Here is a 10,660-nt window from a genome sequence, read left to right as displayed (position 1 = left end):
TCCTCCCAAACCCGTCTCCGTATTGTCTATCACTTGATTGGCTTGCGTAACCGTTATAAAGCATAGCTCGATCATGTTTGTCATTTATAATTTAAGTGCAGAAACAAATAGAGAAACTCTATCTTTCAGATGAATACTAATCAAGATCAAGGTTCACTTCCAATGTTGACATATGAGGGCAGTCCTTTATGGCACTCAGCCCTTTTCCTGATTCAAAAGTGCAACACTACGCCAGCTCCCATTTTTTGAAAATGAGGTTCAGAGATTGATGGAAGACTCCGCAGTAAGTTTTGCTTTTACCTCGGTGCCAGTGCAGCTGATTGTTAGTTCATTTTCAATTCATTTCAATTTTAGTTTTATAGTAGCCCCTAATGACAAAAAGTCTCCAACGGCTTCACAGTAACAAATATTGTACACATATATAATAATATAATGTAACAAAACATCCATATAACGTCAATATTAAATACAGTAGTACAGGGAAGAACTCCTGGTTAGTATTGTTGTGAATGTTATGTATCCTTTTTCAGGAAATAGTGATAGAGGTGACATTTGTTTGGACCTAGACCGCTATTGCACTGAATTCTTTTTCTAATACCAGGTTCTTTTCTTGTCTTTCAGGCAACCTAGATGACACTGACTGGGATCCAGCCGATGAAACTGGAAATTATACTTCAGTTGTGGACAAAATTACAAGCAGTATAATCATTCTACTTTCTCAAAATGCCAAAATGTGAGGAAAACCACGATTTCTGTAAAAACAAGTATCCATATGAATTAATCATTGTCATATAAATCACCATTATACTGTATAAATCACCCCGATTTTATTGCAGCCATTCAACTTTAAAACACTCTCCCGCAAAATGAAAGAAATTGGAGTTAGCCCACTTTAGTTAACATTGCTCAGTAAATGTTTGACCAGCAATTGGTGAACTAAAATGTGAAGTTGGGATGAGGTTAGGTCATACTTGTGTGGTTCTTATCTTTGAGTTGTAAACCTTGCATGTTGCTATTTTGCCCATTTTGATCAAAACATAATACTTGAATCCAAATGTAATCAATAATCTTGAATCACCCTCCATGATACTTCAATGTCAAATGTAAAGCGATGAGTCAAGTCATGCAGTGAAGTCTATGTCAAACCAAGTCGTTCTTAAATTTTGATTAGTCCCAGATTGCAAAATTGGCGAGTTAAGCCCGACTCGAGTCAGGTTACTTGATTCCCCCACCTCTGCAATGTTGATCTTTATGAGAATTATTGAAAACTAAATTCGAAAAAGTTAGAGTTGAGTGTGAGATTAGGAGGTAAAGGGAATTGTGAAACAATGTCGGGGTCCTTCATCCTAAATCAACTTCCGCTTCCTCTTCAGTGTCGACAGAGGAGTCATACGCATGTGGACGCAGTCGTCGGACTCATGTGGCCTCTGCTATTTGGTGAGTGCAAATCATCATTTATATCAATTGGCTCATTTACTGGACAGTTGTACCGCTTTTAATGTATTTTTATTATTATAATGTTACATTAAAAAAAAAAGTATTTGCCCTCTTCTAAAAATACAAGCCTGTGCATATGTTTCTGTTGTTGGAGGTTTTACCATTGGCAATTATAATGTAATTAAACAGAATTCAATAGATTTTACTTTATTTTATTTCATTCAGGTCAGCTCATGATATTGATTGCTATGAATGCTGTCAACCTTTTCAGGACACTAATTCACATTAACGTCCTTATTATTATTAACTGTAGTAGTAGTCGTTGCATACATAAAGTGTCAGTGGATTCCTTCAAAAGCTCTACAAAAAGTGTTACTGTTGCAGTTATTATTATTAATATTGTTCTTGTTATTGGGGTTGGGGTTACTAGTATTCCTATGATATAAAAAAAACCTCATATAATTACACAATGATTATATGATAATATATTTTATATATTTTAGTATATATTTTTGTAATTTAAAAAACATAATCATATATATTATATAGTATGTATCGTAATAATATTGTCATACAAAATGTCAATTCTTTTATGATGATGATGATGATTACAAATGTCAATATTATATTACTATTTTTTGTTGTTGTTATATAAGTGAAATTATATATATATATATATATATAATATTTAGAAATAAATTATATAATTACAAAATGAATAGTAAAAGGTTTCTTTACTTTTTTACTTTAATAGTAATTTTTTAATAATATATTACTATATTATTGTAATTTAGAAACATAGGTAGTAATATACATTTTATATAATATATATTTTTATAATATAGTAATTTCATACAAATATTATTATTATTAATTTGATAAAATATTATTATTAATAATTAATATAATATATTATTATTATTATTATTATTATTATTATCGTGCACTCACTGTAGGTAGTAGTCTCGCCACGCTGCACTATTTGCATATCTGTTGTTGACCAATACTGGCCACTCATGCCAGAGTCTGCAACATTTGCACAATCAACATTGTCCCAGATTGTCGTACTACTAGTCACTTTAAACTACATACATTACTTGAAGTCTCGGCACTCCTTGCACAATGGTCATTGCACCGGACTATTGCTATATTAGTCATTCAAACTGCTCTAAGTGCTAGAGGACTCTGCATCTTTTTGCACAATTGTCAAAAAAATAATAATAATTGTACCGGCATTACCAGATAACTAGCAACCCTTTATTGCCCTTTATTGTCAATGTCTTTATGTCTCAAAAGTGTTCTCTGTCAATTGACTGTCTGTTGTCGTACTAGAGCGGCTCCAACTACCGGAGACAAATTCCTTGTGTGTTTTTTGGACATACTTGGCAAATAAAGGTGATTCTGATTCTGATTCTGATTACTTTACAAAAATGTGGCCTAAGGGAGCAGGTCTCTTTAAATGTTTTTTAAAATTAAACTGAAGGGGTTGGATGATGATACAACAGGTTGTAAATGCAAAGTTTGTGATGCAAATTCACTGGACATGTTGATGAGCCTAATGTATTTATTTTGTATTGTTTGTCTGTAGGTCACTAATGGTGTAGTGGTACACTAGCCTGACTTTGGTGCGGGCAGCGTGGATTCAGTTCCCACTCAGTGACGATGTGAATGTGACTGCGAATGGTTGTCCGTGTCTATATGTGCCCTGCGACTGACTGGCGACCAGTTCAGGGTGTAGTCCGCCTTTCGCCCGAAGCTAGCTGGAATAGGCTCCAGCGCCCCGTGACCCTAACCAGGATAAGCGGTGTTGAGAATCGATGGATGGATGGATGTTTGTCTGTATGTTGCTTCCATGACTGCATATTGTCTTGGACCAGAACACGCTTGTAAAGGAGATTTTGCATCTCAGTGAGGCTTTCCTGGTTAAACAGTTTCAAATAAATAAAAATAAATACAATTTTGTGGCGCTTTCCACTGTACTGAAAGGCACATTTCAAGAGGAGGGTTACACTTTTCCACTGTCCTGTTTGTATGTATGTAGCTATGATTTCCTGTCTTGTGCATCCTAACAGCGGCCTTGTTTACGGGGGTGCAGGCTTCCTCCCTGGAGCCCTCCATGCCCGACCGCGTCCTCGCCGTGGTGGGCTCGTGCGTGCTCATCCCCTGCTCCTACTCCCCCTCGGAAAGGATACGCCCCGAGGTGAACGTGCGCCTACGAGATCACAGCCGATTCCGCCAGTCGCGCGTGGCCTTCAACAGCGACGACATGGAGGAAGTCACCGACGACTTCCGGGGACGTACGTCACTGTTGGGTCTGGTGGACGGCGACTGCTCGTTGAAGATGGACGCGGTCAGTGTGGAAGATGCCTGGACTTACGAGGTGGCTCTGAAGAAGACTGGAGACTCTGTTTGGGGGAGGGCCAAATCTTTCAGTTTGGATGTTGTGGGTGAGTTGGAAGCAGCCTGTTTAGGCAGTAAACTAGTTGAGTGGCTCTGAACTAACTGTAAATGGTCCCACACCAAATTCTCGCTTCCTCACTCAGCGTTTAGTTAGTATTTCTATGGGAGCTCGTTTAGGCAGCAAACTAAGCGGGTCTGAATTAATCTTCTGGTTTCTACTTATTGTCCTGTACCAAATAGCCGCTTCTTCTCTCAGTTCTCTATCTCTTTTCCTTGTTTTATTTTGTATTTCTATGGCAGTCCAATTAGGCAACAACCTAGTTGGATCTGACTTCAACTGCTTGTTTCTGCTAATGGCCCCACACCAGTCCATTTACGCAGCAAACTAGCTGGAACTGAGTTAAGCTGCTAGTGTTTGCAAATGGTCCGGTACACAACATCCGCTTCCTCTTAGTTTTCTCTGTCTCTTTTCCTCTGATTTATTTGATATTTCTAATGCAGCCTGTTGAGGCGGTATGTATGTTTTATTAAATAAAAAAAGCATAAAGATGACATACTTTATGTTCTCTCTCCTGGCAGACACCCCGGAGGCTCCAGTTATCAGCGGCGTGTCGTCAGCCACAGATGGACAGGTGGTCACCTTCAACTGCAGCGTCAGCTACCAGTGCCCCTCCGGACCCCCGACCTTGCGTTGGCAATGGGAGCGAGGAGTGCAGCCGGTGGGGGACCAGGAGGTGCGGACCCTCTACAACCAAGACCATCAGCCGGTGCTCCAGACCTCACTCACCTTCAGGGTGTCGCGCCGCGTGAAGGCGGGCCTACGATGTGAGCTCATCTACCCAAGAGTACAGGTGGTGTCCACCTTCAAGGATCTCCATGTTACATGTAAGCACTTGTCACACACTTTCACATGCTTATTAATCATTTTGCATCACGGGGCAAGTGGGGAAGTGCCTTGCCAGGATTGCCATGGTGCAAAATAGATGTTATGTTTGACACATTTGTATATTTAATACCGAATTAAAACTTTAAATCATACAAAAGCATGAGCAAAGTGTGCGTGTAGTTGACCACAACAACTCCTAATATACGTGTGTGTGTGCGTGTGTGTGTATATATATATATATATATATACACATACACACCGTATATATTTCCTCATCAGACATAGGGGCAAGTGTAATTGTCCCCCACAAATCCGCACAAATTCCACCATGCAACAAGTGACCACAACAGACTGCGTCGATATTTGTAATGTTTTTTGGGCAAAGTGCCTAGCAACAAATGACCACGCTAGTTTTTACATGCCCGACTAATGTGTTAACCTTTGGGGCAGAAGTAATTGTGCTCCACAAATTCTGCCTGGCAACAAGTTGTTATTTAGTACACGAATTGGTTACAGTGTACTGCTGCTTGTTTTCTTACAACATCACCAATATATGAATTCCATGTCTCGCTCTGCAGTCCCACCCAAAGATGTGACGGTGCAGGTGCAGACCCTGATGGTGCAGGAGGGGGGTAGCGCCCTGGTGGCCTGCTCGTGCAAAGCCGACCCGCCGGTGTCCGAGTACCGCTGGTCTTACAGCCACCGCGGCCGTACGATCCACCTGGGCCAGCGCACGCACACCATCCGCCTGTACAATGTGACGCGGGACACGGCGGTCCGCTGCATGGCCAAGAACCTGGTCGGACGAGCCCAGTCTCGGACCACCGTCCTCAATGTTCAATGTAATTTTGCATTGGTTGACGGCATGTTGGGAAGTGCCCCAACGAGTCCAAAATATTCTGTCATTGTGTGTGGCAGCACAGTTACTATGAAAGAGACGTTGGTGTTTTTCCAGTAAAAAAATTTTTAAACTACAAAAAATGTTACGTGTTTACGATAAAAGGATTAAAAAATAATGGAAAAAACATTAGTGTAGCAGAAGTGTGGCGTAGAAAAATAAAGAAATTAGATAATTTTGTTTTGAGGGAAAAACGTAAAATAAACGAATAACAAAATGCGCTTGTTTTTGGGGTAAAAAAATGTAATTTTTTTCTCAAATTAAAAAAAAAACATTTTAAAAAATCTGAAATGTTTTTTAATGTTTGTGTTACAGATGAAAAACATAATAATAATAATAATAATAATAATAATAATACATTATTTTGTTTTTGAGGCAAAATAAATGGACGAAAACAACAAATATAACTTTCCCTCTGTATATAAAAAAGAAATAACAAAAAATGTTTCAAATCTAATTCAAGCAAAAAAAAAAAGGTTGTTTGATGTCTGTATTTATATTTTTAAATTACAAAAAATGTTGGGTGTTGGGATAGGCTCCAGCACGCCCGCGACCCTTGTGAGGAGAAATGGATGTGTGGATGGATATATATATATATATATATATATATATATATATATATATATATATATATATATATATATTGTTAATAACAAAAAACTTTTTTAAATGATTATTGTGTTTTAGTTTTTTTTAAACAAAAGTAAATAAATCTGTTTGTTTATTATATTAAAAAATGTAAAATTAAATATATTTTCTTGTGTTTAAGATGGTAAACATAGAAAAGACAAGAAAACATTTTTTGGGGGTTTGTTTGTATATAAAAAAAAAATTGTTGTTTCAGGAAAAAAATTATGATTTAGATAATATTTTAAAAAGGAAAAAAAAATGCTTAGTTGGTATTTTGTTTTGGCGGCACGGTGGCCGACTGGTTAGAGCGTCAGCCTCACAGTTCTGAGGACCCAGGGTTCAATCCCCGGCCCCGCCTGTGTGGAGTTTGCATGTTTTCCCCGTGCCTGCGTGGGTTTTCTCCGGGCACTCTGGTTTCCTCCCACATCCCAAAAACATGCATTAATTGGAGACTCTAAATTGCCCGTAGGCATGACTGTGAGTGCGAATGGTTGTTTGTTTCTTTGTGCCCTGCGATTGGCTGGCAACCAGTTCAGGGTGTACCCCGCCTCCTGCCCGATGACAGCTGGGATAGGCTCCAGCACGCCCGCAACCCTAGTGAGGAGAAGCGGCTCAGAAAATGGATGGATGGATGGATGGTATTTTGTTTTTGTTTTATAATTGGGCTTTAGGGCCACGAGAAAAGGGGGCACTATTCTGCCTGGCAACAGGTGACCACGTCGCTTAAAAGATATAGAATCAAAAATCTTAATTGTCTTTCAACTGTAAGTGGGATGTTCCGATTTCCCACACGGTCTCGAATACATCATAATTGAGTTTGCTGTATTTTATTAGACTAGATTATGAATACCAAAATATTTTGAGGTTCTTCTCCCTTTCAGATAAGCCCGTCATCCAGCAACTGTCGTCAGCTTGCATCCTGGAGGATCGGGAGCTGCGTTGCGTCTGCTTGGCCCAGGCTAACCCGCTTCCCACCCTCAGATGGAGCGTCAACGGCACCGCCCCGCCACGGGGCTACAACGCATCCCTCTCAGCCAACGCCCTCACGGCCACTCTAAGGGGCCGGGTAGACGGGGGGCTACAGACGGTCGCCTGCTTGGCCCTCAACGCCCTCGGGAATGACTCCATGATGCTGTGGCAGCGCCAAGGAGCACGAGGTGAGTTCAGAAACATCACTTTCGTCAGAATTTAGGATGAAATGCTTTGTGTTTCGTATAATAATAACTAATAATATTAAGAAGAAGAATTTAAGTTTCAGATTTTAAAAAAGTTATATTTGAACACATCTGTGTTTTTCTGATTAAAAATACATAAATAAATCAAACCCAATGGATTGTTTTGTATGTGTATGCATACTATGTGTGTTTTTTTGTTGTTGTTGTTTTTATTTCATAATTGGACTTTTGGAGCTTTTGGGCTTTTAGCGCCCCATCTATTCTGCCTAATAACAAGTGACCATTTTAAACATGACCATAAACTATGGTGTTTTATTGTCCCCTTGTGCAGACTCTTGGCTGCTGCTGTGGTTTTTGGTCCCTATCGCCGCCGCCGCCATCTTGTCCGGCATTTCCCTGGCCGTGCTCGTTTTCTTCTGCTGCTGTCGAAAGAAGTTGGGCAAGTAAGTCAGTGAGCTGAGTGCCCTCTAGTGTTAGGGGTAAGGGTCTTGACATCTGGTACGCGTCTGTCCTGTCAGACACGTGCTTAGCGGACGCCCGTCAGGACCTGGACCGTACCAGGCCCGCATGCCGGTCTACATCAACTGCTCGGAGGTGAGCCACGTGTACACCAACGGGAGTTACCAGCTGCTCTACCAGAACTGCACACCACGCTTTGTGCGCACCAAACAGGTGCGCCAGCAACACTCTCAGTTGTATAATTTCCATACAATTTGATCAGTAACAGTAAAGACATACCGCACTCAATGTTATTTTGAAAATCAATTAATTTTACTGATCAGAGCATTTGAATTATTGGAAGTTGTTATCATTTGTAAAACATTTTAATGCAGAAATGTCTTTACCATTACGTGTCCCAAATTAAATTTCATGATTTGCAACATGTTTTCTGAAGATGCTAATTATTTTTTGGGATATACAGGATTTTTCTCCTATTGCTTAATATATATATATATATATATATATATATATATATATATATATATATATATATATATATATATATATATATATATACGCACGCACACACGTATATTAGGAGTTGTCTTGGTCAACTACGCGCACACCTTGCTCATGTTTTTGTATGGTTTAAAGTTTTAATTCGGTATTAAATATACAAATGTGTCAAAATAACATCCATTTTGCAGTTCTATGGTTATCATCATCATAATCATCATCAGTCGCAGTTCTATTATAATCATCATCGTCATCAGTTGTCACGGTTCTATGGTTATCATCATCAGCAGTCAACCCAAGGCAGCTGAGCTCTTTCCTGTGTCACAGTTCCATGGTTATAATCAGTAACCCTATGTTAATTTCTGTTGTTATCATCATCATCATCATCATCAGTTTACCTGAGGCAGCCGAACCCTGTCCTACAGTATGTTGCAGTTCTGTGATTATCCCCATCCTCAGTTGCCACAGTTCTATGGTCATTGTCATATGACTTTAAAGATTATTATTATTATTATTACTATGTGTTTTTTTTTGTTCCATTGTATTTATGTACAGCACTTTTTTTTCCGCAGCTGTTGTTGTTGTTGTTGTTTTTTAAGAGCTCTATGAACCAAATTTAGCTGATCTGAGTAATCATCAATCGAACCGGTTCCTCGTTCCACATTCGTGATCAACTTCTTTCAATTGTTAGCTGCGTCCGATGGGGAAAAGAGGCGGCGAGAGAAGGCAAGGGGGTCCGCGTGGAGGCGTGGACACACAAGTCACCACCAGGGAGGAGCAGGGTGTCACTGCGGCTGATCCAGAATCAGCCATCTACCTGGAGGTCCTCTAAAAGTCTCACTGAGCGACGATGACCCTGTGACCTTCCTCTGTACTCTGTTTTATTTATATGACAGATGAAAAGCTTTAATGGCCACTTAGTCTGGTTTGATTTGATCTGTCCTACTTGTGCGCACATAAATTGATTCTTGTTAAGACATTTTATGTTCCTCTACAGGCAATAAGGCATAAAAAGCTTTATTGCATTTGTGGGAAAAAAAGCATACCACAATGACAATACACTTTTTTCCTGCTTGAAAAACAGGCTTTTAGCCCTCGTTGTGATTATTAAGTAAGAGTAATGGACTTGTTGGGCGACTGGTTAGACCGTCAGCCTCACAGTTCTGAGGTGCGGGGTTCAATCCCCATCCCCGCCTGTGTGGAGTTTGCATGTTCTCCCCGTGCCTGCATGGGTTTTCTCCGGGCACTCCGATTTCCTCCCACATCCCAAAAAGATGCATTAATTGGAGATTCTAAATTGCCCGTAGGCATGACTGTGAGTGCGAATGGTTGTTTGTCTCTATGTGCCCTGCGATTGGCTGGCAACCAGTTCAGGGTGTACCCCGCCTCCTGCCCGATGACAGCTGGGATAGGCTCCAGCACGCCCGCGACCCTAGTGAGGAGAAGCGGCTCAGAAAATGGATGGATGGAGTTCAAGTATCTTGGGGTCTTGTTCACGAGTGAGGGAATAATTGAATGGGAGATCGACAGGCGGATCGGTGCAGCGTCTGCAGTGATGCGGACTTTGTATCGGACCGTTGTGGTAAAGAAGGAGCTAAGCCGAAAGGCGAAGCTCTCAATTTACCGGTCGATCCACTTTCCTACCCTCACCTATGGTCACGAGCTGTGGGTCCTGACCGAAAGAACAAGATCCCGGATACAAGCGGCCAAAATGAGTTTCCTCCGCAGGGTGTCCGGGCTCTCCCTTAGAGATGGGGTGAGAAGCTTGGTCATCCGGGAGGATCTCAGAGTAGAGCCGCTGCTCCTTCACATCGAGAGGAGCCCAGATGAGGTGGCTGGGGTATCTGATTCGGATGCCTCCCGGACGCCTCCCTGGTGAGGTGTTCCGGGCACGTCCCACCGGGAGGAGACCCCGGAGATGACCCAGGACATGCTGGAGAGACTACGTCTTTCGGCTGGGCTGGGAATGCCTCGGGATCCCCCCAGAAGAGCTGGATGAAGTGGCTGGGGAGAGGGAAGTCTGGGCGTCCCTGCTAAAGCTACTGCCCCCGCGACCCATCCTCGAATAAGCAGTAGAAAATGGATGGATGGATGTAGATTACATTTTCATTTATAGCATACACCCCTCTTGTTTTCTGAATTTTTACTTTGATCTTTGAACATTTTGCTCCTGTTTTGCCTCTTGGTTGTTGTAATAATAATAAAAACATTCTCGCTTAGTGATTACGTTACCTACAAAAGAAGAAAAACTTTTAAAAAGTGAAAAAACTTGACTAT

At 40.9% G+C, this 10,660-nt stretch overlaps 1 protein-coding gene across 2 annotated transcripts; it reads left to right on the top strand.

The window, feature by feature from the left end:
* Positions 1 to 213: 213 nt before the first annotated feature.
* LOC133479764 (sialoadhesin) lies at positions 214 to 10,602 on the top strand. Of its 2 annotated transcripts, none has more exons than XM_061777137.1 (10): positions 214 to 283; positions 622 to 733; positions 1,383 to 1,437; positions 3,510 to 3,884; positions 4,417 to 4,722; positions 5,302 to 5,565; positions 7,133 to 7,408; positions 7,758 to 7,869; positions 7,945 to 8,098; positions 9,075 to 10,602. In XM_061777137.1, the coding sequence occupies exons 3-10, from the start codon at positions 1,419 to 1,421 to the stop codon at positions 9,213 to 9,215; spliced, it is 1,647 nt and encodes a 548-aa protein (XP_061633121.1). In that variant the 5' UTR covers positions 214 to 283; positions 622 to 733; positions 1,383 to 1,418; the 3' UTR covers positions 9,216 to 10,602. The 2 variants fall into 2 exon arrangements, with proteins under 2 accessions (XP_061633121.1, XP_061633120.1); XM_061777136.1 differs by having other exon boundaries at positions 1,374 to 1,437.
* The last annotated feature ends 58 nt before the right edge of the window (positions 10,603 to 10,660 follow it).

The sequence above is a fragment of the Phyllopteryx taeniolatus genome, chromosome 6, assembly GCF_024500385.1.
Source record: "Phyllopteryx taeniolatus isolate TA_2022b chromosome 6, UOR_Ptae_1.2, whole genome shotgun sequence".
NCBI lineage: Eukaryota > Metazoa > Chordata > Actinopteri > Syngnathiformes > Syngnathidae > Phyllopteryx > Phyllopteryx taeniolatus.
The sequence above is the reverse complement of the archived record's forward strand: the minus strand, read 5'-3'. Positions and strand labels throughout refer to the sequence as shown.